Source organism: Hevea brasiliensis, chromosome 1 (genome assembly GCF_030052815.1).
Source record: "Hevea brasiliensis isolate MT/VB/25A 57/8 chromosome 1, ASM3005281v1, whole genome shotgun sequence".
In the NCBI taxonomy this organism is placed as follows: Eukaryota; Viridiplantae; Streptophyta; class Magnoliopsida; order Malpighiales; family Euphorbiaceae; genus Hevea; species Hevea brasiliensis.
In genome coordinates this window covers 2,779,385-2,806,582 of record NC_079493.1, presented here as the reverse complement: position 1 = coordinate 2,806,582, position 27,198 = coordinate 2,779,385, and the positions used below count along the sequence as shown (strand labels likewise).

Genomic DNA, 27,198 nt, shown 5'->3' with positions numbered 1-27,198 from the left:
AGTTGTCAAGGACCCTTTTAAAGTTATGGCCTATCTCGTTGTACTTCGATGTGGGACTCGGTTTCCTTACACGCGGCACCCTACTTTTGTCTGCGATAATAAAACAAAGCTCTCCAAAGCCTTGTAAAGTACTGCAAATATTTTGCTGACAGATTGAGATTGTTTTTCAACCTAAAATCTGTGAAAAAGTTGTAAAATTATATCATAAAATCTTTAGGTTTTACAATCTATTTAAAATACCTTTTAAAAAATTTTTAATTATATTTATGTAAATATATAAATAAATTTTCTTATACATTTAAACATAAAAAGTTATTAATTTTTTTAAAAATTTTATATTCAAATTATTTTAATTTTAAAGGAAAATTTTTCGTCATTAAGTAATTAATATGATAATAATTAAAATTATATATATATATATATATATATATATATATATATATATATAAACATCATATTTAAAAATATAATTTCAAATTTTAACCTTAAAAAGATATAAATATAAATAATAAAATTATTTAATAATAATATATAGAAATTAAATCATATTTATCATAATTAAAATATAAAAAAATTGTTAAAAAAATAATATACAAATTATAATAATAGTTATAACTATAATGATGTAAAATAAACAAATCACGATTATTTTAATAAATTAAAAAGAAATATTTTAAATTATAAAAATTTAAATTTATAAAATCATATTTATTCAATTTTACTATTTAAAATTACAATTTTATCTTAATTTTTCTTGATTTCAATTTTACATACGTTTACTCGAGATTTTAACAACTATCTTAAAAAATTTAAACATAGAATTTTATATTTATATCTGTCAAATTTAAGTGAAAAAATAAAAATCAGAAAGTTGAATGGATGAACTTTTAACTCAATATCAATATTAACAGTCATTTCTAAAACTGCAACTCATAAACAAAGAAAGAAAACCAGATCAAACAACAAGAACCTCAACCTTTTACAGAGTCTGCATTTCATAGTGAAAAAAAAAAAAAAAATACATACGAATAAGATGTAACTGCATAAATGCCTAGATCAACAAAAGTATGCAAAATGGAGAATTTGAACTCAAATTCATCCAGGAATGCAGAACAAATAACTTACTATTAAAAAAAAAAAAAACGCAAATGGGCTGGAAAAATACACAGGTAGCACGGAGGAATGCAGGGAAATTTTAGCAAATGGGAAAAACTTGAGCAAATACCAATCAATCTCACAAAACTTTGTAATTACTTACTCATCCTTAAAGGATGACAAAGGGGGAGGGAAGAAACCAGGAATGGCAAATGGCTCAAAAATGTGACTTGTATTAATCGGCAAAATTACTATTCATAGCTTCTTTCTAATCTTGTGTGGCAGAAGCAGCCTCTTTCAAACATGACCTCATTATTGTCACAAGCTTTGAGCAAGCATCAAGGCAAAGCTGCATTGCCTGTTAGTAAAAACAAACTTAGCAAAGCCAAACCACAAAATTGTATGCACTTTATATTGCTTAACGTGTACATTGCGGGGGGGAAAAGGAACCAGTTAGTTTGAAAATGTGACGTGTAACAAAGATGGTGGCGTGTAACAAAGATGGTGGCAATTTAAGTGATACCTCATTCATCTTTGCAGCAGACCATTCTCCTGTAACAGTCAGCTGAGTGACCTCATAACGAGAAGGCATACAGGTAATCATTAGGTTTCCATCCTGACAGCTTTCCTCTTCCAAAATTGGATCAATGACAAGGTTTGTACCAAGACAAGACTAGGCACCAAGAGATGTATGTTCCAAAACATGAGAAAATTTGATAAAAGAACAAGCATGAACAAACTTAGTGCAAAAGATTAAAGCAGCCAGATTTATCTTCAAAAAAAAAAAACGAAAAACTAAAGGTAATTATATAGGCATTTAAAGCTTATTGAACCATCTTCAGGATGTTTTTGGCTGCATAATCCTTCACTGCAAAAGGCTACAAAAGAATCAACTCAATAGAGTGGAACATCTTCACAATACCAGATGCAAAACAAATCTACCAATAAGGCACCTAATGTAAACGTAGCCACTCAATTTTCTATTCTCTACCATCTCATTAAATCACATGTTTCATAAACAAAACCCTAAAGTTAGAAAGGAAATTGAGAACATCTTTTGGAGGAGCTCTAGTCCTCAATTCCTCGTGTGACGCCACCAGTGTATATTCTCCAAATAAAGAAATATCAAATCTTCGAAGTCATGTAAAATCCATTGACAAATCCATCAAATTTGACACTATTGTCAAAAAATAGTGAAGATCTCACCATAGCAGCAAAAAAGAAGGAAGGTATAACCAAATGGTACCAAATTGCTTGCACCAGTAACAACTAATGAGGAAAAAAATATAGCCATGAACTTAATCTCTTCTCGACTATGATCCCTAAGACGGATTAATATCTTCGCAAGGGCATGGAAGATAATGAAATACAACAAAATGATAAACCATTGAAATCACAATGAAGGAATTAAGGTCCTAAGGGCTCCCTTTTTTCACCGATGAGGAACATGAGTTGGCAGGACAAAATCAATAAAGAATGATGGTCACCAGGGACGAAGCCATGATTGGGCCAAGGGGGACACTGGGCCCCCCTGAGTTTTCAAAATTTTTTAGGGGTATAATGGTAGTTTCTCAAAAAATCAGTATCTTTTACTATTGCCATATACCCCCCTAAAATTTCAATAAGTATTTTAAAATTTTTTAGGGTATAAACATAATGATAATTTCTCAAAAAATAATATTTTTCACAATTGTCTATCAAATTTTGATGGGGCATTGAGCCCCAATATTTTAAAAATTTGTAGGGGTTTATTAGTAATTTTATAAAAAAAAACTCTAATTTTTTTTACAGCCCTTCTGAAAGAATGATATAATGGTGAAACACAAATTTTTTTGCCAAAGAAAATCCAAAACATCATTGTCTGTCGGCCTCTTTTTCTCCATCCATTCTATTTTAACGTAATCACTAAATTTTATTCTTTGAAATGTAAATTATTGAATAAGATTATCAAATGGAAGTCTAGCCACACATCTCTCTTTTGTGTGCGTGTGTGTGTGTGTATTAATTTTATGAATTAAATTTAATTGGATCCCCTAAATTGAATTTTTAGCTCAGCCACTGTACATATATTAATTTTATGAATTACATATCTTAAATAGAATTTCTGGCTTCACTAATTACATGAGCATAATTGTTTGATAGTAAAGATTTTCAGTTATCTGTCAGATTGTCGGAGTTCTTTTAATAATTTGCATCGGACAATAATCAAACAGACTAATTAGATGAATGCTGATAGATATTAACTAAATGTAATAAATGAATGAGTAAATATATGAGGCATGCTTCATGCTTAATCACAAAAACAAGTGTCAGAAAACCAGAAGTTAGTGCAGGATGCATACCACTGAAACTCCAGCAACGAGGTCATACATCATAATCCCTGCATCAGCCAAGGCAAGGCTTGCACAAGATATTACAATGGGAATATCACCTGCAAACAAAAATGATGAAGCTCATTAATGGGTTCAAAGTTAAACTTATCCAGCATCAAATAAATTTATGTTTATAGATTATGCTGCACAAATGAGGACACAAACTTCCAAAGAAAGATCTTGTATCAAAACTTAACACAAAAAACACCAGTGCCCAATATCAGTTGATGCAATGACAGCTGTGTCAGAAAGGTATTTGTGCTATCTGCAGATTAAACCTATCATTCCTTTGTGGAGGAACATCCATTGTAAGAGAAGCTTAAGTTTTCCTACCCTTCCTTTCTTGTTCATCATTTACCTTTTCATTTTTCAAAAATCTAAATAGGCCCAGACTTAAAGGTTAATGTGAAGCATTAACTTACTGCCACCAGATTCCAACACCAATGCAAAAACATCTACAGTTGTCTTGGGAAAAGTTTCCAACATTATTGCACCTTCCAAAGCTTTATGAAGCATTGAGGAAAATTCTTTATGGTCTGATCCCTAACCAAAATGATTTTCACATGTTAGATACAGATGCTTGCAAAACAAAATAAAAGCTCAAAACATGAGCATCAGAAAATTCATAGATGCCTTTATGTCATCTACCTGTCCACGGACTGGGGTGGCAAAAGTTGTATAGCTCACATTGCAATTCAGCCGGCCTACATCACTATACATCATTGCTTTCTTACTTTCTCTGGGCCCAAATCTGAACCAATAAAGACCCATAAAACTAAAACATGTTACTGTTGCATAGCTGATAGCTCTGCTAGAATGGGTACTTCACAACAACCCCACTGATGAATTTAAATAGTTAAATGAATAATATATATATATATATATATATATATATCAGGGAGAAGATAATATGCGTATTAAGGGAAAAGATAGACTCACACAGATACAATGACCTTTGTATTTCCAAACTCGGCATAAGCTGATCCTGCAGCAGCATTGACAGCACCAGTCCTGAAAACTGCAAGTGAAAATCAACTTAATAATCTTTCAAGGAAATAATATAAAAGCACATCTTCTTCTTTTTTTTTTTTTAAAGTGTGTGTGCGTGCGCGCGCGTGTGTGTGTGTGTGTATGCAAAAGCCAGTAAGATGACACTGGTGCATGCTTGTATATGGCAACCAGCAGGATTCAGTATCCACCACAAAAACTCTGCTTCTAGAACATGAGATTCACTCTCATCCATTGTAGGCTGAAACCCTAAACAGTGGATCCTCAATTACAAAAGAAACACAACCAGTGAAAACACATGATGAGATTATGAGATTGCATGCCCAAATGTGAACAACACATCCCAGGCAGCACCATACTTTGATATGTGAAAGACAGAAAGCTCAACTTTCAGAAAAGCATCTCTTCACGTACTAGAATTTGAACTACCCTGAAACAAATGATAAATAAAACTAACAAGGAATAAATCGAATTGCCTTTGTACCATACCACTTTGAAACAACTGAAATACAGCATTCTTTAGAAAATAATTAGATATGAAAGTGGAACCTAAAGATTTAAATAACAGGAAAGGTGGGGGAGGAAGCGGGGGCCGGGCGGGGGGAGGGAGTGGGGAGAGGTGAGGGAGGTTGGGGGAAAGAACATTCATGATTCATTGAATTTCAAGTCATCTTGAAGAGCCCAATGAAGTCCTCAGAACATGCATTGCCAACAAAAAGTTACAATCAGTAATCACTGGAACCCTAAAATACAAGTAATGCCTTTTAATAATCTTGAAACATCACAGCCCTTCACATAATGGGGAAAAAAGGAAAGGAAAACATTCAAGAATGGAAACATAGGTAAGACTTCTAATATAATACAAAATTTTATCATCAATCAATAAACCATGTTGCTCAAACTTGGGCACTTGTATCAAATGCATATCCAATTACTCAGCTTTGTTCAAGTTATTCATAATTTTTCCTCAAACTTGGACAATTATACCCAATATCCCTGTCCATTTTAAGCGTCCAATAAATGTCCAACAAGGGTTCACCATAGCAAAGAGAAGAGTTGAAGCAACAGAGAACGACATAGATATAAAAACCCCAGACAATATTTTGCAAGTACAAAATTATATGAACAACATTCAAACAACTGATAAACATGTCATATGGCTAGTACCTGAAAACATATCAATAGAGGAAAGAAAATTCTTACCCTTCAGTGAGAATGTTCCATACCCATATAATCCAAAAACACAAAAGATAGAAAGACCCACGTTAATCCAATCACCAATCATGTAAGCCAAATACATCAAGCAAATAACAAGTGTAAAATAAATCAAAATCCTAAATTGTAGCATAAAAATAATAAGATAATGCAGCAAACCAAAATGAACCAGATAGTTAAATAATAAAAATACAGCTTTAAAACAAAACTACTAGAGTAGATTGCATGAGCTCAGAGTTCACTCTACACAGAGATAAACCAACCAATAACCAAGAAAGAAATCAGAACCCAAATGAAATTTTCAAACACCCACCTCGAAATACTGATCATACAAAAAAAAAATCAATTAAACAACAACAAAAAAAAAGGGGGGAGCAACGGGCTATGATCAAGTATAGAATGCAAAGCAACAAAAGCAAACAACTCCGCTTTCAAAAAAAAATGTAAAAGCAACAAAAATAAAAGAAAAACAATCCTAATATATCATGAATAAAAATTGAGAGAGAGAGAGAGAGAGAGAGATTACAGGCGGGTCGACACTGGTGGAAGCCGCGGCCATCGGGACGGACCCAATCGACATCGGAGTCTTTGAAAATGGGTGGCCGGGATTTACGGGTCGGAGCAGGAGAGTACGTGGTCGGAGCTAAACCGGGTTTCGAGGCCATTCTCTCTCTTTCTTCGTTTTGGAGTCCCAAAGGCAAAGGTTTGGAACAACACAGGGCGCTTTGAGAACTTTGTCCAGGGTCGTTACAGGTTTTCCCACTCTAGCATTCCAAGATCAAACGATGTCGTTTAATGCCTTGTTAAGTTAATATTTTTTTTTTTCTTTATATTGTTAGAAACTCCAATTTCGCATCTCACCCCTCATGATTGAAGAATTTATAATTTTGAAAATAAATTTAATATCATAAAATTTTTATTATATCATTTTTACTTTAATTTTTTAACCTCTTGACTTTTTATTAAATTTTATTTTTTATAAATAACATCTATTTATTTTTACTGAAGTTTAAAAATAAATATTTTTACCTTTTTTTGAAAGTTTTTAAATATTTTTGCAAATATCATATCTGTTATTTTTTATTTTAACTGAATATTAAGTTTTTTTTAATATTATAATTTTAAAAATTATTTTAATATTATTAAATTTTATTATATTATTTTTTATTTTGATTTTTAAGTTTTTTACTTTTTTAAAGTTTTTAATATTATTAAACTTTTTTATTAATTTATTATTTTATTTCTTTTATGGAGATGATGGTTTCCAACAGATAATTTGGATGGCTGAGAAGGAATGTCTCTCTTTTCCTTGAACTGTTCACATGTATATTATTATTGTCTGAACTTATTATAATTAACAAATTATTACCATTTCCCTTAACTATTAGGTACTGACATTTTTTTTCATTCATCTCTAAAAGACAGACTCTAATACAAGTGAGTTATAACATATTAGTTAAGATAATTGAATCAAATACCCACCAACTCTGAGCAATCTCTCCATCAATATTCAAGACCACCAATTAGATTGCCAAAGTATATTATTATTTTGATTACTTTAATTTAAAGAAATAATTTTTTGAAGCAGGAATATATCATTTTTGCATCTCAAGTACACTTTTTCATATAAACAAGTAAAAGGAAATCTTTACAGTGCAAATTTGGTGCATGATGTGACCATCAAGCTAGCCAAGTATCATTGACAACCCAAAAGAAAAACAAAAAAAAAAGACAACATGAATTTTCTACTGTTACTTTTTATGTACATAAAAAATTAAATACAATCAAGAAAATTTATATGACCATTGTCTTTCTCCTATTTTGGTTAAAAGTATATGTAGAAATAAATTTAATATATATATATATATATATCAAATGGGCAACCTCAAAAACTTGCTTGCTTCCTCTCTACTTAGGAAACCAAAACAGACTTGTACCAGCAAACTGCATATACCTAAATCAAAGACTTGCCTTAGTGTGGCTAGTTTGTCAAGGAGATTTATTTGCCATGCGGAATGATTCAAACCTAGGTTCAGTTAAGTCCACAGCCTCATCATCCTTGGCACGACAACTCCTAGCTTTTGAAGTCAAGAGAATCAATCTTTCCATATACTCTGATGAAACAGGAACTTCTCCCTTGGTGTTGTGTTCAACAGAGAAGGTATGCTCAACATCCAATGGCATAGAGCACATAGCTGACTGTTTAACTGACATGTCTCCTCTCAGCTCTGCTGCATTGACAAGACTTTCAACTCGAATATCTGGTTTTTGAATGTATGACTCGCTTTTCATGCTGCGTGAAGAAGACATCTGCATGACAAATGAAACATGAATGTATTAAAGGGGTATGTGCACATACCTGTATTAACATTTGAGGAAATTTGGGATAACATTTGCAGCACAATCACTGGCTCACATGTATAAGCAAGCTTTGGTTTCTTGGAAATCAGAACTGATATGTTCAATTTAGCATATATTTATATCGCGGGGACAGGCGAAGTATATGCCCAAAACTCAAGCAATTAACAGCAATTGTTTTCAGTCTCAGAAATTGTTTTCAGAGACCACTGGATTTGACAATTGCAACATGTGTGAACATTAAACAGTAATTCCATGTCCAAGGGATACCCAAAACTCAAGCAATTAGGTATAGAACTAATGGGACGTAAACTACAGAATACGTATTAAGAGGTGTTATACATGTCTACCAAGGAGATGTCCATGGTATTTGTTTATGTTGAATTGTATTGAAAAGAGGTATAGTTTTACCGTATTATCATATTTCTTACTGTACAATCTCGTAATTTCCGCTTGTATTGCCTATAAATCATTTTCGAACTCTCTTTATGTTCAATGAGAAATCATTCAATACCAGCAAAATATTATCAACTAGAAAGCATGATTGTCCAGTGCAATAGATATATTTACCTTAAAGAGATTTACAGGAATGTTTCTCCTTCTAGACTTATTTGGTGAAATAGTTGAGAGGATTTGTACAACCTCACTCATGGTTGGTCGAGCATCAGGATCCAACAGCAGGCACTCCTTCGCTAGGTAAGCCATTATCTGCATTTCTTCTTCTGGGAAGTTACCTTTCAAACGTGGATCGGGCAATTCTGATACTACTCTCCCACTTTCCTGCAAAAGAGGAGTAGCCTACAGAAACAAGAAGTTTAAATCACTCGTATCATTTCCCAAAACAGTTGCAGTTGCGTAATTGTCTTAATAAAAACATGATCATGAGAATTCAGATCCAAAATTGCAAGAAGAGACAATTAAATGGAAAAAAGATGAGAATCTTGGACAATTTCCCCATTCAGGTAGTGCCAATATATACAACGATACATGTAAATAATAGGAACAATTCATCTGCCAAGGAATTTATGATATTCGGCAAAGGATAAATGCTGTCAAGATGTTTAGATTGCACTTAAAAGAAAAGCCAAACCATTAACCTAGGGGAATGAATGCATGCAATACAATGGAGATGATTAAATTTACCCATAAGACGAGGCTTTCTTCTCCTTTATTGGTTGATTTATGGATGGGCTGTCGACCAGTAATAAGCTCAAGGAGAACTACCCCAAAACTAAAAACATCTGACATGAGAGAGGCCCTCCCAACCATTGCATACTCTGGTGCAAAATAGCCAAAAGTACCCTGCATTCTTGCAGGAGAACTGGAACTGCTGGGAACACCATCAGCTTTTAAACGTTTAGCCATACCAAGATCAGTAATCTGCACATTTGTAGTTCATATAGATTGTAAATGTGTATGAATTGAGCAAGTAAATGTGTGATAGCATCTCATAAATCTATCTTACCTTATTCATTTCAAATTATTACTTCCCCATAATCACCCATATGGTGGGAGGTAGTTTGATTCAACAAAATTCACAATCAGCACAATTTTCATCATTCTATTTGGAATTACTATTAATAATATTAACCACCAAAGCATTAAGATCCTTACTTTTGCTCTCCAGTTTTCATCCAGGAGGATATTTGTGGATTTGACATCTCTGTGCAAAATCCTTGGAGCAGCCGCTTCATGAAGATATTCTAAGCCCCTGGCAGCTCCTATTGCAATTATAACACGAGTTTCCCATTTCATGCTTTCACCCAAAACTCCATCCAAACAATCCCTCAAGTTACCATTAGGCATGTATTCAAAGACCAGCAACCTCTCAGAATGTTTCCCTTGGAATTCCGAGCAGTAGCCAAGCAAGGGCACAACATGACAGTGATAGAGTCTTGATAACACTTCAACCTTAGCAACAACATATTGCACTAAATACGTATGGAAAATTGTGGAGTACACACTTATCTCATTTTTTTTCAAGACAACAATGGACTGAAAATTTTTTCCTTAACCAACAAATGAAAAGCAATGGAGAGATGAAGTACCTCTTTTGAAAAGACAGAGTCCGCATCAGGCCCTCCTTGAGCTTTAAGTCGCTTAATTGCTACAATTTTACCATCTCTAAGCTGACCACGATATACATAGCTGCTTCCACCATGTCCTATAAGATTGGAATTGGAGAACTTATTTGTTGCATAATCCAATTCAGAGAATGAAAATCGGATGATGGTGCCATGTAAAATCTCTGAATCACTCCTACACAATAAAGAAGCTCTGCGAAAACACCCTGAGAAATTGGGAACAACAAGTCATAAAAAAAGAAAAAGTTGAGCAACAAGCAGTTGACAGGCCATACTTTTATTAGAACCAAGTCAGGCTGATCACACAAAACAACATCATCATAATAAATCCCACTTACCTGAGATAGGATTAATGGGCCAATTACTATTGACCTTGATTTCTGATGGTGAAGATGCCTTATGACTTATTAAGTTAGTAGCACTGTTGCAACTAGTTTCTCCGTCTGAAGAGAACATCGGAGGCTGGATAGGGCATTTAACTTTTCGATAGACACAGCAAGTTATGGAAGCAAGAAAAGCAAGTGTTGTAAGTATGACACATAGTAGCAGAATGATTACAACAACTTTGCCAGAGAGGTGATTTCTTCTAGCTTGAGTCTTTGCAAGAGATCCTGAGAGTGACAGCACGATATCAGACCATTACTCTTGCAAAAGCAAATGACTCAACCAAAAAATCAATCCACACTCTTTTACGATGGAAAGCCACCTAATACAATGCACAAACACAGTTCTAAAAGACTAAGTTATGCATAAAAACATAAGTATCCCATCACGAGTTATAAGCAAGGGAGGGCAAAGAGGTAAAAAAACAAAAAGAAAAAAAGAAGAAGAACAAGATTACCAGAAGTGCAGTTGCAAGCAGTAAAACAGGTAGCATCAACAGTGCCTGAAGCTATTTTAGGAAATCCATCAGCGGCACATGCACATGTCCATATATCACCACTTGGTCCTCCAACTGCCACATAAAAGGCAAACCAGTGAATATGAACAACTAATTTGCATACAAACACCATATACAGACATCTTCCCACAACATGCACATGTCCTTGGGGCAATATATAGGATAGAGAAAACATGTCTGTAGACAGTTTTTCTGAAAAACTACTGCTGAACTTAAGTTTTTAAAACACAGGAATCCAACTCAAAAAATTCTTCCAAAATATGTATCTCAAGAATAGTGCACGCTTTGACAAGGAGAATTTGGAGGTGCAATTAGATTACAATACAGTTATTCATTGATGAATTTATATTTCATAAAAAGAGCAATAAATCTACCAGTAGCTGTTCCAAACTCCACAATATCAGGAAATATAATAGCTACCAGAATCTTTTGCTATTTGTGCTTTAATTATAGCAGCTCTACCTGGCATATGGATTCGTGAATTGAGGCATCAGCTATTATTTCCCCCTAATTTCCTAGATTAAAAACTTTTGATAGGAATTTTTCATTCGAGGATCTTTTCATGACTTGTTATTATTTGCGCAGCAAAAAGTTTATTTTCTGTCAAACATTCAGCAGTAACTATTATATATCCACTAATTCAGAACTTCTAGATAATTATATCACAATCAGCAGCATACCTATGTTGCAATTGCAGGATGTAGAACAGTTAGATTTAGTATAACTCTGATTTCCTTGATATGGCAATGAACATGTACATGTCCAATTTTTTAAGCCTGACGTAGTGGAAACTTCATCTGCACCACCAACTAACCAGAAATCAAACTTCAGTGCATTTACATAGATGGCAAGAATAACAGTTCAGCACCATGTACAAAATACCTAAACATTGTGAAATGTTAATGATGTAGAAAAATCTCTGATAACAAATTGACATAGAACCAGAGGAACAAAGGGGAATAATGGGGTGAGAAACTAATTCTCAGTTGGTAGAGAAAACATTCTCTAGATTAAAGAGAAATAAATTCTCAATTTTATTAACTCAAGTCAATAATAATCATAATAATAGTTAACAAAATACCTTGAAGACACAGGTAATTATAATAGTATTGTCAATCCTATTACTAGAAGGATTTGTAATCCTTAAACAAGTACACCCTAATTAAATACTAATTAGGAATAGAAAACCAATAAAGCTCTTCTTCCTAGACTTCTTCCAACAGTAAGTAGTTCAAAAACCCATAGAAAATAATCCTACATCAGTTAATGCATTGCAAGGAAAGGCATTTACTTTGGGAATGTCAAAGATAACCTTCCATCACCTAGCCATCTCTACTCAAACATATTCACATTACTGGTTCCATTATCAATGCAAAAATAGTGCAATGGGTGACACACGTCTATTGCAATGGAAACATAACCAGAATATCTTTGATTTTATATGTCCAGGCTTTCATAGGTTTGCCAATGTACCAAGGCAGGTTGTAAATGAGGTATATATTTTTGTGTTTTAACATTAATTGGAAAGCCAAAACAATAGACAGGATAATTATGTATACCAACCACAAAAACCTTGCTGAATCCAGATAAAACCAATGAGGCAAGCAAGGGCAACTTCCACTTGGACCTTCATTTATTGCAACACTAGCCATAAAACAAAAATTCCACTCAATTCTATGTCGTAATATAAAACATATCTTCTAATAGTTAAATTTTGAAAAGAAAAACTCAAGCAATACAATTATCCAGTAACTCTTAGAAAAAATATAAAACTTTATCTAGGAGCAAGCAGCAGTTCAGCACTGGCTGAAAAGAAGAGAAAGACAGAACCATCTCCTAAAGAAAAAATTTTAAACTGTAAACTTAGCAGTAAACATTATCCAACTGTTAATCTGTACTAATATATTTTCAGCAGTTCCAAAGATGAATAATGCAATTTCCAAGAATCAAAGTTTCATCATCCCCTTGAGATTGAGATTCTATTCAAGGAATAATAAGATTGAAATTGTATTACTCCCTAATGAAACAAAAAGAAAAAGCAAAGCACTGATAAAGTTAATATTAAAAAAAAAAAAGGAAAAAGAAATCAAATGGAAACCTTCATTAGAACCAGGGGCTTGCCTCCCAAACTACTTTTTTGTTTCCAAGTACCTCCCAAGCTTCTCTGATTTTAAATCCTCCAATCTGCAACAAAAAAATGATAGCAAAAGCTTAATGAAAGGTGATGACTGTTTAACGCAAGTACAAAATCACAGGTCCAGGAAAAAGGAGAATGCTTTAAAATTTTGCAAACCAAGAAATAAAAGCTTCAACTGATTGTCAAACCACATGCCCGATATCTAACCATAAAAATTAGCACAGAGCAAGACGATCAGGGCATACAACTTTGCAAATTAGTAGGAATTGATGAATACATGGTTGGCCAGAAACACCTAAGCTTCCAGTGATTTTCCATATACAGTGCAATGCAAATTACTCAAGCAAGTTACAAGCAATATAATACCAGATTAAACTCAATTATGGTGCTAGTAATACAATATTTGATAAACGCTCTAAGTAAATTATTGGTCATATAGAGTTTTCAGATGTACTATCTAGCAATGTAATGATATACAACTGTAGACCTTAAATGCAAAAGGTGTCCGAAGAAATAGGGACATCTAGACAATTCATTAATAGGGGACAACTAACACAAATTAATTTAGATATGAAATGACTCCGGAAAAGACTCCTTCTAGACTAAAGGCAACCCAGATGTAACTCCACGAACTAAATACAACCCATACTTTAACTCCCCAACCCAAATATAATCACATTAATGGAGAAAAAGTGAAGACCCACCCGAATAAATAACAAGTTAACAGAAACTTCAGAGTAACATGCTTAAGAGTAACATCCTGCTTCATCCATACAATTGCAATAGAACTATTTTCAAAAATGAACTCAAAACCAGCAGGACTATTGTCCTGCATAAGAAACTTACAACACCATAATAACAGTTCATTAACAACCATTATCTGAAAAACACTGAAAAGGTAGCTCAGTCCAATACAAAGTAACACTCAACAACTCACCCTCAAATTTCTAGCGTTAACTGAATGAAATCTAAACCAAGTAAAACACAGCTAAGAAAGTCCAAAGATAGGATAATTCCAAAATGGGGAAAACCAATCACAATTTGATGATATAGAGAACAAGTTAATAAAAAGTCAAAAAGAATCAAGAAACAGACACTTGACACCATATAGTAATGCCGGATAGAGAAAAATCATGATTTTATTAAGACGGTAAACAAAAATAGGAAATAAGATAAAAAGAAACAGACCCATCAACCACACCTCTTGAAAGCAACATACTTGCAAATACGAAAGATACCTTTCAGCCATTTTAGAATGGCTAATCAGCTAAGTTTAGAATATAATGAAAACCCACAATTTGTTTGTGCTAGTTCCGCTCAACAAAGTAAATAATAATAATAATAATAATAATAATAATAATAATAATAATAATAATTAATTAAGCTGAAAATTTTGTGAAATATCATTGGGACAACGCTAGCTTCTGCCTAACCCTTCTAAAATGATATTTATTTTAATTATTAATTTTCAAAAATAATTTACATTATTTTATGTAATATAAAATATTATAATCACTTATTTCATTGTTTTAACAAAAAATTAATTAATTAAATTTTAATTTTAAAAAATAAAATATATAATATTAATTATTATTTTTTAAAAAAATTTATAATATTATATTTTAAGTTAATTAGTAAAAATAATATTACATTTAATTATTTAACTATTTTCATCAAATTCTACGTATTATAATAATAACAAACTCAAAAATATAATTTTTTTATTTCATTTTTCTCTTAATTATTTTAATATTAATTAATTAAAATAAATTTATCTTTATATCTATAATTTACTCACATAATTATAATCATTGATAAATTTTTTTATTATTATATGATTTAATTTATTAAATAAAATTACATATTTAAATAACTATTAAATGATCAACTTATAAAATTTAAAAGCTACAAAAATAAAAATTATTAATATATATGTAATTTATAAGTAAAATTTCATATGTATATGTATATGATTAAAATAAATTAATTAATGATTATAAGTTTAATTTATTATCTCAAAATAATATATTCTTTATAAATCAATTATTAGATGTATATAATTATATTTTAAAAATAATATTATTTGTACTAATCATTAACCCCTAAAAAAAATTCTATTACCCGCATCATGAAGATCCAACAGTGCCAAGGCTTAACAGTTGAAAAGACTTGGCTTCAAAGACATGAGTTGTAAAGTAGAATTTCAACATTTCTGTGGAAAAAGTGGGACCCACAAGTCAGTGACAGCACTCAATCCAAGAAATTATTTCCAAAGTATAGTACAAGGTGGGCCCCGCGCAGACGACGACCGTATCAAGTTAAACATAATTAGGATTGGCTAAAAGAAATTGTATCATCGCATTAAGAAATTATACAATACATTTACGATCTGTTTGGAAAATTGTTTAGCGGTAAGAAAAATAAAGAGTAGAAAAAAAAATTATTTTTTTTTACTGTTGTTCAGATAAAATGGGAGAAAAATAAAAAAAAGAAAAAAAGTATGATAAATTTTTAATTTTATTTATATATTTAAAAAAAATTAAAATAATAATATTTTAATTTTGATATAAAATTCTACACTTTTATTATTATGTCTTCAAATTAAAGAAAAAATAATAGAAAAATAGAGGTTACTTTCTCTCCTCTTTTTATTTTCTCTTCATTTTTAAATAAAGATAAATATTAATCCTAAATTATTTTTCCTTATTTTTTTTCTTTTCTCTCCATTTTTTCCATATCTATACAAAATGATATGATTTCATATAAAATAACTTATATGAAATAGCAAACTAATTAATAATAAATACATATATATAACAATCATGCAGTTTTTTTTTAATTTTAATAATTATAATTTTTAATTTTAATAATTATAATTACTGACATATTAATTTTATAATGACTTACTGTTTCACATAACTTACATAGAATTATCGTTCCACTATAAAATTACTCCTAACATGATGGCGTGGAGTTAATTTGTAGAAATAATAGTATTTTCTGTATGAAAAAACTTTTTAGGCTCTGACTTATTCAACCTCTAAGTATTAATCTCTCTTCACTTTTAGAAATTGAGATATTAAAGGAATATTTTAACTAAATCTAAAAAAATATATTAATATTTTATATTTAATAATTAATAGTAAATTTAATAATTATTTTTATTAAAAATTTTACTTTAAATTATTATATCAATAACTAATTACTAACATCTATTATCATTGAACAAATTCTTAATTTCTCTTAAAAAAAAGAAAAATTTAATAGCTTCTTTTCATTGTATAATAAAAAATAGACAACTACTATCAAATAAATCAACTAGTATTTTCTCTAATCACAAAACAAAAATTTAATAGCTTCTTTACGCTGTATAATAAAAAAATAGACAACCACTATTTCTACAATTACACTTGCTAAGTTCATAATTAATTTAATTAATAAAAACTATATAGACTAATTTACATTTTTTATACTGACTATTTATATCTTAATTTACTGAACATACCATATTCATAGTCTATTTTTTTTATACCTTATTTATTAAGAATTAAAAATAAAAATACAAAAAAAAACTTAATACTTAAAACTCAAAAAAGCAAAAAAAAAAAAAAAAAGCCTATGGTATATTTATTTGTTTTATATTACTTTAAAGAGGTTGAAATAATGAAATTTAATAGTTGTCATGTGATTTTAGATGTTACATGTCATACTGTCAGGACATCAAATCAAATACCCACTTTGGCCCTGCAATAAGACATCCTGATTCGATACAAAATCTTTAGAGGCAATTCATTAAAATGAAAAATAAATTAATTATTTTAGAATAAAATGGGATTGTAATTGGAGTATTTGTGTGCATATGCCATACTATTATTTTTCTGTCAAAAAAACAAATTAAACCAGCTTATGTAACAATCTATTGATACTATTAAGTGACCAAAGTTACAGAGCATACTATTTTAAAAAATAAAAGAAAATAATTTTTTAATATTTATGTTCAGTTTAATGTTTAATTTTTAAAAAAATAAGTTTATTTAATTTAATTTTATAAAAATAATAATAAATAAAATTAAAAATGAAATGAATTTAAAATAAACTTAAAATCCTCAAAATAAAGTTTAAATTGATAAATTAATTTTCAAAAAAAAAGATAAATTAAATTAATTTAATTTACTAAAAATATTTGATTTTTTTAATTTTTTAAATCGAACCGCTTGATGCTCACCCAAAATATTGGAAAAATTCTGTTCTCTAGCCAAAAGCACTGGATTTTTATTGGTGTTTTAGCAAAATCGCTGTCAGAGAAGGCAAATTGGAAAGATAAACAACAGAAAAATAATAAGTACCAGTAAATACTAACAGCTAGCCACATGCATACCTTAAGCCATCTATAAAGGAGCAAGAGAAGTTAGGTTAGGGTACCGACCTTCAATGGCTTTCTCCAATCGCAACTGCAATCCGATACGAAAATTGAATGGCGATGCAGAGAAAAAGAATTAATCGATCAAAACTTCAACATCGTGATCCAGCGAGAGAGAGAGAGAGAGAGAGAGAGAGGAGCTTACTCTGCGTTTGGATAACAGAGAGCAAGCAAGAAGTATAAATTCGACGGGAGACAGACAGAGTGAAGGAGGAATAATATGTGAAGCACTCAAGCCGAGAAGGCGCTCCGTTTCTGCTGCGGGTGCTGTGCAGGGAGGTCACGTGGCTATGGAATGGGGAAGGTAGGGACAGTTAAGGCTCTGGCCCTTGGTTGTTAAAGATGGTAAATTAAGAGCCGTTGGATTGGCACCGACTGTCAATTGTCGATTTTTGTGCTGATTTCGTTATTCAAATGCTCAGATCAGACACCTTTTCCCTTTTTCACACTTTTTCCATTTTTCTTGAGACTGCATTGTTTTTTTTTTAAATTAAATTTAATATATTATTTATAAAAATAAATTTAATATATTTTAATAATAAAATTTAAGATAAATTTTAATATATATCCCATATAGTAAAAAATACATCAAATATTCTTATAAATTTAAATTTTTATAAATTATACGAAAATGAATTTAATAATTATTATATTACATATTTATATTTAAATTTATATATTTTTTATTAAAATAAAATATATTCATATTAAAATGAGTAATGATGTACATATATAAAAAATATATAGTAATTTCCAATAAAAGAGAATGTAATTTTATAATATAAGTATAAATATTGGTATATTATTAAGTTTTTTAATTTTTAAAATATTTTTAAAGTGTTTTGCTAGCATTAATTGCATTGATATTTCTATTATGCTAAGTCTAGAAAAGTAAATAAATTTAATATGGAAATAATGATTACAATAGAAATTATTTATGTGAAAAAGGGATGACCATCTCTATCTTGCAGTTCAAAACTCATTTAATTTTTTTAATAAATTAGAAGAAAATTTTATTTTATGTGAAAACATTTTCCTTCAAAATATTGAAATGATTAGATCTATAAAGCCATGGCCTCATAATTATTACTATTATTTCAAGAAACTGCAAGAATTAGCATTTTATTTTTGTTTTTTTACCTTCTTTTGTGGCATAATTTATGGATTAAAATAGTTAAAAGCTAGGCAATCTTTGTAATGATTATAGTTAATTATTGATTATGTGGGGGTTCTTTGGCACTAATGAAGCAAAAGTAAACAATTAGATGATTTTACCTCATCCTTTTCCAGCGTCAATTAGACAATCGCCTTTGATGATTTTAGCTTTAGATATGGGCTTTATGATTAGGCTAAAATCAATTAGACAAATCAGTTATACTGAAAAATTACTTTTTTAAACTGTTTTTTTTTATTAATATCTAAAATAATATTTAAAAAAAAATAATTTCAAACTAATTTTTTAATCTTTCAACTACAATCTCAAATGAAAGTCTTCTAATGTGAAGAGTGAAAGGCTTTAAAGGTAAGTTTAATCATTCATTAATATAATGTGATACTAAAATTATATTTAAATATGTGAAATCTTCCAACTGGAGCCAAATAAATGAAAAAATATAATGAAAATTTTTACTTATTAATTAATCCTCTCAATTAATTCTCTTAATCCTTTCAATAATTCTCTTATTAATTAATCTTCGGCTCTTATATCATACCAGGAAAATATAAATATAAAAAAAATACATATATGAGATGTTATTTCTTTATTCTTGATATATTTTAGCATATAAGAATTTTATAAGAATTTAATTGAATTGATTTATTTTTTTATCAATTCCGAGTGAAATAATTCAATTCATTTTATCTTGAAAAATAAAATTAAAAATTAAGCATGATTGTGTAAAATTTTAATTAAATTTTTTATTGCAAATGATTTGTTCTAAACAAAACATAAGATTTCTTCCGAACTCAATTCATTTTCATTTCCATTTTTCATGCAATTATGTATGAATTATATTTCTTTTATAAAATTTTACATTCCAAACAAGGGTATAAAAACCCTACCTTTACCCTCATCTCCTCCTCACTCAAATTCCAATTTCCAGGTCTCTTTAATCAACCTTTGTTCTTTCTAGCAATAAACTATCTTCTTTTCTTCTCCTTCTCCTATCTTTACCAAAATCCCATTCAAATCATATAAATTTTTCATAGTTATTTTCCCTGTGGAGAACAAAATGTTTTCTGTTCATTATCATTCTTGATATTTTCTTTATTTTTATGTTAATCCTGAATTCACAGACCTGCCATCTGAAAGGGGAGACCCAGTCCTCAGGATGTTACAGAAAAATTAACAAAGTATTGAAGAAAATCAAGGGAAATTTCTTGGCTATTATTTGTTCGATTGAGGTATTTATATGCACTAATAACAATTTTTTTTTCCTTCCATGTTTATGTTTAGGGGTTAGTTACTGTATAGACGCTGAAGAAAGAATGGCATTTATTACAGACAGAGTGAATCCAAACAAACTCCTGAGGAAGAATACAAAAGCTGGATAATATGAGGTTCGAAATCAATCCTTATGGGAATGGCCACTACCCATCACCGCCCAGGCAATGCCATGACCCATTGCTATCCACAGGTGCCCCCATGCTTTGGTTATGGACCTTGTGCATATCCCAATTGGGCCTGGGGTTTCTTTTTGTAGATGGAGATATTTTCTCTGTTTAGTCTCTTAGTTGAGGAGTCACAAGATTGAGAGGCCCTTTTTTTCCTAGTCTCTTATCGAGTTTTTGTCTTTCTCTAATGGTGCAAATGGATGCCTCATGCTTTTTTGAGAGGCTCCATTGCCCATAAATGAATCCAAAGGTTATGAGTCAGAGGATTCATACAAAGCTTATTCTATCAAATGTTTAGGATTTTGATCTAAGCTTATGAGTAAGATGGAATCATGCATGATTTTTAAGCTTTTCATGTTTACAAAAGGATAGATGCTAATATGCTGTATTTCTTTCAACTTTATCTTTCAACCACTTGACAGCAAACTCTGGACTATGGCACAATACTGTAAGCTATTGAAAAGAATCAAGAGCAGATATTTCATATTATATATTGAAGAGAAAAATTCACCCCAAGTATCCCAACAGTTACATGGCTATACCCCACTTCCTCTTAGGGAAAAAAAAAAAAAAAAGAGGAGCAATTTTCCTTGTGTACATGAACACATAACTGGACTATGTGAAACCCTAAACCCCCTGCTTTTCCTTTGACCATTTTTCTCTTAAACAACTCATGTCAGCTATTCCCCCAACTTCTTATTCATTTACATAAGCGAAAAAAGGAAAATATACCCCCACAATTTTGAAAACCAAATCCCCCTTTTTTAATCTAGCACAATTCCCAAACAACAAAAGAGGAAAATTAAAAAAAAAATAAAAGAAAAACAAAATTTAAGTAGACAAAAAGGTCCTTGGATATAAAATAGATGAATGTAGGGTGAGGAGAACGTTCAGAGGTACTACTGCCAGTTACCTTGGTTGTGGTCTAGCAGCTGGGAATGACAGGGCTTGCTGGAGTTTTCGATGAGATGATGGATTCCCTAACAACATAGTCTGAGACCGAGTTACCATATCAACCATAGATGGGGTTTGGTAAGCTTGCAAAAGGCTTGTACTATCAGTGGAATCACCTCGTGCAGTTGCTCTTTGCCATGAGTGTGAACTCAAACCTGATAGGACATAAGCCCTTCCAGATGCCTCATATATCTGACGGTTTGCCATCCTTTCCTGCATTTCCTTTAACTCAGCACACAACGCAACACACAATCTGTCACCAGACTCTGTAGATGCAGTTTCTGACAATGACTTGTAACATCTCTCCAAGACACAGACTGCACGAGCTAGATCACCATTTTCAGCAGCAACTCTAGCTTCAGCCATTGCCTCTGCCGCATGAAGCCTATTTCGCTGCCTATCCACTTCCATTGACACCACTTGTGCTCCAATTATTTCAGGCCTCTGTATCTTTACTTGACTAGCTCCCTCCAAAGTCACCGCATCTTTGGTAATTGGATCTCTGTATACACAATCAACTTTCAGCAATGACATCTGATCAATGGACCTATCAACAGGAATATTGATCGTCACCAAAAAATCCCTTTCTTCTTCTGCATACAGGTCTCCAACATCAACAGTGCCCATTCTAGCATTACCTATGATGCTGGTTCGATAACTACCTGCTTTTATAGAACCAATATGCAAACTCCGGTGAACACACTCGACTTGGACCTGTAGCTCCTGCACTACCACACTCAAAAGCCCTCCAATGCACTGTGCAAAAGCATCCTGAATAACACCCTCAGCTTCTATGAATGAAAATGTGCCCCCAGATATCTCAGAAATCGAATGCATTGAGGTAGCATCATGATCAGCACCAAACCCAAATGAATGCACAGGAATGTGGAAACCTGTGCCACCATTCTGATGAATTGATATTGGAAGAAGTGACTTGTAATCTTTTCTACGATGTGTCCCACTAGGACTGGTGACTGTATATGTATCCTGACCATCAGATAATAGAATGATACTGGCAACTGAATTCTTCCACTTCCGATCTACAATCACCTTGGCACCTTTCCTTAGGCCTTCTGCAATATTTGTCCCACCATTAGAGATCAGAGAATTAACAGCCTGTAGTGCTTCCTGCCTTCCAGCCTCAGTCATGCGACGAAGAGGAAAAAGGCGACGGGCTGTTGATGAGAAGGCAATGACAGAAAGTCGATCAGAGGGGCCAAGATTCTGTATCACAAACCCCATGGCTCGTTTTAGCAAAGCAAGCTTTGTTCCTGCCATGCTGCCACTAACATCAAGCACTGTAACTAGGTCAACTGGAGTACGAGAATTTTCAGACACTTGTAGCAATTCAGTATGATCACTGCTATTAATATGCCTTCGACTTGTAACAGGAGCCTTAAGATGTATTAGTACAGTGAAATTATCATGACAGGCTGATCTAGAAACAGCTAAAACTTCTGGATATGTTTTAACCTCTATCGTTCCCACAGAATCAGGATCACCAACATCATCTTTAATAGAAACGTTTCTCTCAGCAATCTCATGTTGCTGGTCTAAGGTTTCATCATCATTAAAGATAGGTGGTTCTTGGGCATGATAAAGTGATGAGATATGCCGGTTTGCATCTAGCCGAGCAGGAGGTAGCCGTCTTAGAACAGTCATCCAAGCATCATCCTGGGGCCAACCAACTGCATTGATTCTTTGTCTTCCATGGGAAATATCATAAGCAGGGTTTTGGAAGGGGACTTCTTTCCACTTTGCTCGGCAAACGGGGCAACTCTGGTTCCCATGTTTTACATTAGAGGTGATGCAATGGAAGTGGAAGGAATGCGAGCATTCTGCAGTAAAAATAGCATGGCCATGTCCTGGTTTCATGGCAGTCAGGCATATTGCACAGGTACTCTGCAGCTTAAAAAGTTCAAACTGGTGAGAATGATAAGATCCCCCATTTTATATATAATAATATGTAAACTACACAGTCTAAAGTATCCACACAAAGGTAGACACCATATTTGAAGGAAGCAAGCAGTCCTATCAAAGACTAGAGACATCAGACATGTTATGTATTCCAAACCCATGAGAGAGATTTTTAAGTTCTCACAGCCCACAAGAGATGCATTTACTCTTTGAAACATTAGTCCTAAAATGTTAGACTAATATAGGCTACAATGAATAATAGGCAAAACTGATTCACAATAAACTAAATAAAAAATTAAACACCAGGAACATGAAATGCCATTTAATGATTTTCTTGGCATATTTGCTGCATATACAAAAATTTTCAGTGGTCAAGAAAGTAAACAATTTCAATAACAATGAGATTATGTGCACATATAGGGACCTCAAGATGCCTCCTTAATAGTCTTATCATATTTTATGAAACTGATCTAGAAGTTTGGATGGTATTAGCGTTATCACAGGATTGTATTCCTTAAGGTTTAACAATAGTAGAAAAGAATTTATATTTTTAATACTAAAAAAGCAAGGAATCACTTGATTTGAGGCATCAAATTAGACTCAAAGAAAACCATGAAACTAAAATAATTCACAAGTCATAAGAAAGAGCATCCATAATAAAATTTTTACATCCTCCTATACACCTCAGTTATCCTTAAAATCCAGAATGCTTATGAGTGCTCAGGTTCTAATGAAAACATAATTATTTGTTATCCAGAAAACAATAAACTAGTGCATTTAGATCATAAAGAAAGAGAAAGGTCATTATATCTGCTTGTATATTTCATGATGCACGTTCAACATCTAAATTTTAGGATCTAATTTCTCAATCCCATATGCATTGAATTTTAGATACCACCACCAAGTGCTCTGAAGATGGATTTGCTATTATATTGAAACAAGTAAAATATTGAAATTTGAGTAGAATACAAGAACTCAGATCCATATTCAACCATTTTAAATTTGACAAACCAAGAACCGCCTTTAAAACATTAGACCTTTCTGATATGTGTAAATTTCAAATGTCATCATGGTGTCTAATATTGACTCATATGCCTCAGTGCAGCTCAATATCGAGATTGAAGCACAAAAAGAAGAAACAGAACCAAATATCCCTTTTTCAAACGATTTTTGCAAAGACAGTCTTCCAAAACTATAGGATAACCAGTTGATCAATCAAATTCAAAGCTTTGTAAAGCACACAATGCCAAATTGTTAACATTCTGACGAGAAGACTTTTCAACAGTAGAGAATAATCAAAGGGACATTAGTAATGATATCTTAAATGTATCAAAGAAAAATATTTCAAAAGAAAATCATCAAAAAAAAAGGGAACATAATGGGCTTGCTCCACTTTTTTTTTTTTTTTTAATTTAGGCAGTCAAGGCATTGCAAAGGACATAATGGCAAATTATCAACAATCAAGGACGAGACTTTTAAAAAGAAAAGAATAATTGAGCAGCCCTTAAACAAACTGATGATGATGCTTTCAAGATAATAATCGAAAAACAAATTAAAAAAATATTTATATTAAAAGCTCATCAAAAGAAGGGAAAATAATGGGTTTGCTCCAGAATTTTGTCCCTATTTTTATTTTTCAGTTCTTTAATTCCCCAACCTTTTCTTTCTTGGAGTTTATTGCAAGAAAGATCCCAATCAACCATCTACAGGCTTTTCTAAAATTACCATCAAAAGCAGAGAGAGAAAGAGAGAGAGAGAGAAATGGAATTTTTGTGTGGGTGTGGGTGTGGGTGTGTGTGGAATAGTAAATTAGTGCTGACCAGACAAGCACTTTTCCCATCAAGAAAATGAAGAGGGGGCGCAGCAACAAAACAGAGAGTGGTATTATAAAACTTTTCTAATAAGCCAAAGTGAAAAATGGTCCTTAAAGGGACTAGTCCACTTTAACTTGCCCCACAAAGGAACCTCGACCTCATTGAGAGAGAGTTGAAAACAACATGACAACAAATGCCCCATCTTCACAAATATTCAGGAATCACTCCCACACCCAACATACCCCACTCTGATAAGTAAGTACATTGAAACTAGAGTGAGAATTGAGAAAGATGCTAAAAACAAAAAGTTAGGCACTATGCAGTGATTAAAACTGACATTAACAGAAATAAATATTACTGTATCATACAAAATGACATCTTGGCATGTAAATCGCATATTTCTTCAATGATTAATTTAGAATATCTTCCCAAACTAAAAATATTAAGCATGTTAGAAACTGATATTAAGTGATCAATTAAATTCCAATCTTCTTTTTTATCCATTGAAGCCTAGTTCACTGTTAGGCTACAGGATGAGGTAGCTCCATCAATAAATTAGCAATATCCGCAGCCATCTTAAATAAGATCACAGTCAAAGTACATTATTACTCAGGAAAAAGAAAGAGCTTCAGAAAGGCTCCAAAAGGGTTAAAAAAATAAATAAATAAAATAAATCACGTGATCACCGGAAAACCAAAACCACCATGGAGATCCACTGATTCAGTCATGGAGGAAAAAAAAAATGGAAACATTCTTAAAATCACATCATTGTTAAAAAAAAAAAAATGGAAACCAAATACACCCAATAATCCTTGCTTTGTTGTCCCTCAGGAGAAAGAAAAAATACCACCAATATTAAAAACAAAACTGATAATACCTACAATCTCAAAGAAAAATAACCACAACACTAAGGAAAAAAAAAAGTCAGCATTTCAAGAAACACAAATAGTAAAAATAGTTTACCAGCAGAAAACACACACACATACATACGGTTGAATATACCTTAGAGGATTTGGTTCCGGATTTGGACAAGCGGAGGCCAGAAGAGGACGGAGTGGAAGTAGTGGAGCCACGGGAAAGAGCAGAGGCAGGAGAGAGGGAAACGGCGTCGGAGAATCTGGAAGGAGAAGGCGAGGAATCGTGCTCAAGAGTTTGAGGAACATGAAGGCACATGTTGATGCCAAGTGCCAGTTTTGCTTTCCTCCATTTGCTTCCCATTTCTTTCAGATCTATCATCTTCAATAGAAACAACCCAAACCAAGAATCCTCCTTATCCCTCTATCTACCCACTACAACTCTGAAAACCACACAGACATGGTTAAAGAAAAGGACATTAAACAATTTTTTATCTTCTTTTTTAACAGGTTTGGCAAAGAGAAGATGGGTCTTGCTTGCTAGGAGAAAAAGGAGTGTTTTAGAACTGATTTATGGGCTCAAGACCATGAAAGAGACAGAGATGAAGAGAAGGGGGGGGGAGTGGGTTTTCTTTGACCTTTTGGGTTGGAGCGAGGAGATGGGTGGTGGTGGTCAGAGGATAGAGCAGCTTTTTTAGGAGATTAGATGTGCATGGAGGAAAATTAATATTTTTTTCCTTTCTTTTCTCTGGTGAATGAATTACGGAAAAGTTTACAGTTTGATTTATTTATATAAATGCGGCCATTGATATTCCCCGTTTTGGCCTTTTTGCCCTTTCTTTTTGCCGCTATTATCTCCCTTGCCATTGCCTAATTTGCCTTTTTAATTTTTTTATAACTAATTATGATAATAACTTAAATTTAAGTATTTATAATTTTTAAAAATATTACTAATTTGAAATCGTGGCATTAAATGAAATCTGAAAAGGAGATGGTTGCAACTTAATAGACGGCACATTAAAAGCTAAAAGAAATTTAAACTTAATTTTTTAAATTAAATAGGATAATTTATTTTTTAATTTTTAGATATTATAATTTTATTTTATACTTTAAAATTTAAATAATTTAGTTTTTATTTATATTTTTATTAAAATTAAATATTTCTTCATTCAATATTATCATTAATTTAAAGTAAAAAAAATAAATATATTTTTTATAAATTAAAAAAATTTTACTATTTAATTTTGAAATTTTAATTAATATTATAATTTAGTCTTTATATTTTAAAAATTGAATAATTTAATTTTTAAATTTAATAATTACTAAAATTATTAAAATTTATTTTTTATTAACTTTATTTTTATTAAATTATTTCTTAAATTTTTTTAAATAAAAAATAATTTATTCAATTATGATTAATTTTAATTAAAAAAATATAAATAAATGATTAAATTGT

The 27,198-nt window shown here is 31.7% G+C and overlaps 3 protein-coding genes across 10 annotated transcripts; all 3 read right to left on the bottom strand.

The window, feature by feature from the left end:
* Positions 1–957: 957 nt before the first annotated feature.
* LOC110635016 (exosome complex component RRP41-like) lies at positions 958–6,470 on the bottom strand. The gene is made up of 7 exons (XM_021784196.2): positions 6,217–6,470; positions 4,407–4,485; positions 4,116–4,218; positions 3,890–4,010; positions 3,438–3,526; positions 1,619–1,768; positions 958–1,453 (listed from the first exon to the last, which is right to left on the bottom strand). Exons 1-7 carry the CDS (start codon positions 6,353–6,355, stop codon positions 1,364–1,366), a joined length of 771 nt encoding a protein of 256 aa, XP_021639888.1. The 5' UTR covers positions 6,356–6,470; the 3' UTR covers positions 958–1,363.
* A 940-nt stretch (positions 6,471–7,410) lies between these two features.
* LOC110635010 (receptor-like serine/threonine-protein kinase NCRK) lies at positions 7,411–18,035 on the bottom strand. 7 transcript variants are annotated; one of them, XM_058139674.1, is made up of 11 exons: positions 17,597–18,035; positions 13,132–13,217; positions 12,597–12,677; positions 11,715–11,842; positions 10,974–11,091; positions 10,471–10,743; positions 10,097–10,338; positions 9,663–9,959; positions 9,192–9,428; positions 8,619–8,846; positions 7,411–8,000 (listed from the first exon to the last, which is right to left on the bottom strand). In XM_058139674.1, the coding sequence occupies exons 3-11, from the start codon at positions 12,664–12,666 to the stop codon at positions 7,680–7,682; spliced, it is 1,914 nt and encodes a 637-aa protein (XP_057995657.1). In that variant the 5' UTR covers positions 12,667–12,677; positions 13,132–13,217; positions 17,597–18,035; the 3' UTR covers positions 7,411–7,679. The 7 variants fall into 7 exon arrangements, with proteins under 7 accessions (XP_057995657.1, XP_057995743.1, XP_057995710.1 ...); XM_058139760.1 differs by having other exon boundaries at positions 11,715–11,830; XM_058139727.1 differs by having other exon boundaries at positions 12,606–12,677.
* Positions 18,036–20,659: 2,624 nt separating this feature from the next.
* Positions 20,660–26,503, bottom strand: LOC110634994 (E3 ubiquitin-protein ligase WAV3). 2 transcript variants are annotated; one of them, XM_021784170.2, is made up of 2 exons: positions 25,891–26,503; positions 20,660–23,065 (listed from the first exon to the last, which is right to left on the bottom strand). In XM_021784170.2, the coding sequence occupies exons 1-2, from the start codon at positions 26,122–26,124 to the stop codon at positions 21,113–21,115; spliced, it is 2,187 nt and encodes a 728-aa protein (XP_021639862.2). In that variant the 5' UTR covers positions 26,125–26,503; the 3' UTR covers positions 20,660–21,112. The 2 variants fall into 2 exon arrangements, with proteins under 2 accessions (XP_021639862.2, XP_021639865.2); XM_021784173.2 differs by having other exon boundaries at positions 20,660–23,059.
* Between the last annotated feature and the right edge of the window lie 695 nt (positions 26,504–27,198).

Excerpts from the sequence above, each read along its gene's own strand:
- LOC110635016 (XM_021784196.2), bottom strand. The coding sequence starts at position 6,355 with ATGGCCTCGAAACCCGGTTTAGCTCCGACCACGTACTCTCCTGCTCCG. Across the intron at positions 3,527-3,889 it reads GGTGTTGGAATCTGGTGGCA|GTGATATTCCCATTGTAATA; the intron begins GTAAGTTAATGC and ends TTTTGTTTGCAG. Across the intron at positions 1,454-1,618 it reads CTGCTGCAAAGATGAATGAG|GCAATGCAGCTTTGCCTTGA; the intron begins GTATCACTTAAA and ends TTTTACTAACAG.
- LOC110635010 (XM_058139674.1), bottom strand. The coding sequence starts at position 12,666 with ATGAAGGTCCAAGTGGAAGTTGCCCTTGCTTGCCTCATTGGTTTTATC. Across the intron at positions 10,744-10,973 it reads TGCTTGCAACTGCACTTCTG|GATCTCTTGCAAAGACTCAA; the intron begins GTAATCTTGTTC and ends TGTCACTCTCAG. Across the intron at positions 9,960-10,096 it reads ACTCTGTCTTTTCAAAAGAG|GTTGAAGTGTTATCAAGACT; the intron begins GTACTTCATCTC and ends GTTGTTGCTAAG.
- LOC110634994 (XM_021784170.2), bottom strand. The coding sequence starts at position 26,124 with ATGATAGATCTGAAAGAAATGGGAAGCAAATGGAGGAAAGCAAAACTG. Across the intron at positions 23,066-25,890 it reads CCGGAACCAAATCCTCTAAG|CTGCAGAGTACCTGTGCAAT; the intron begins GTATATTCAACC and ends GAACTTTTTAAG.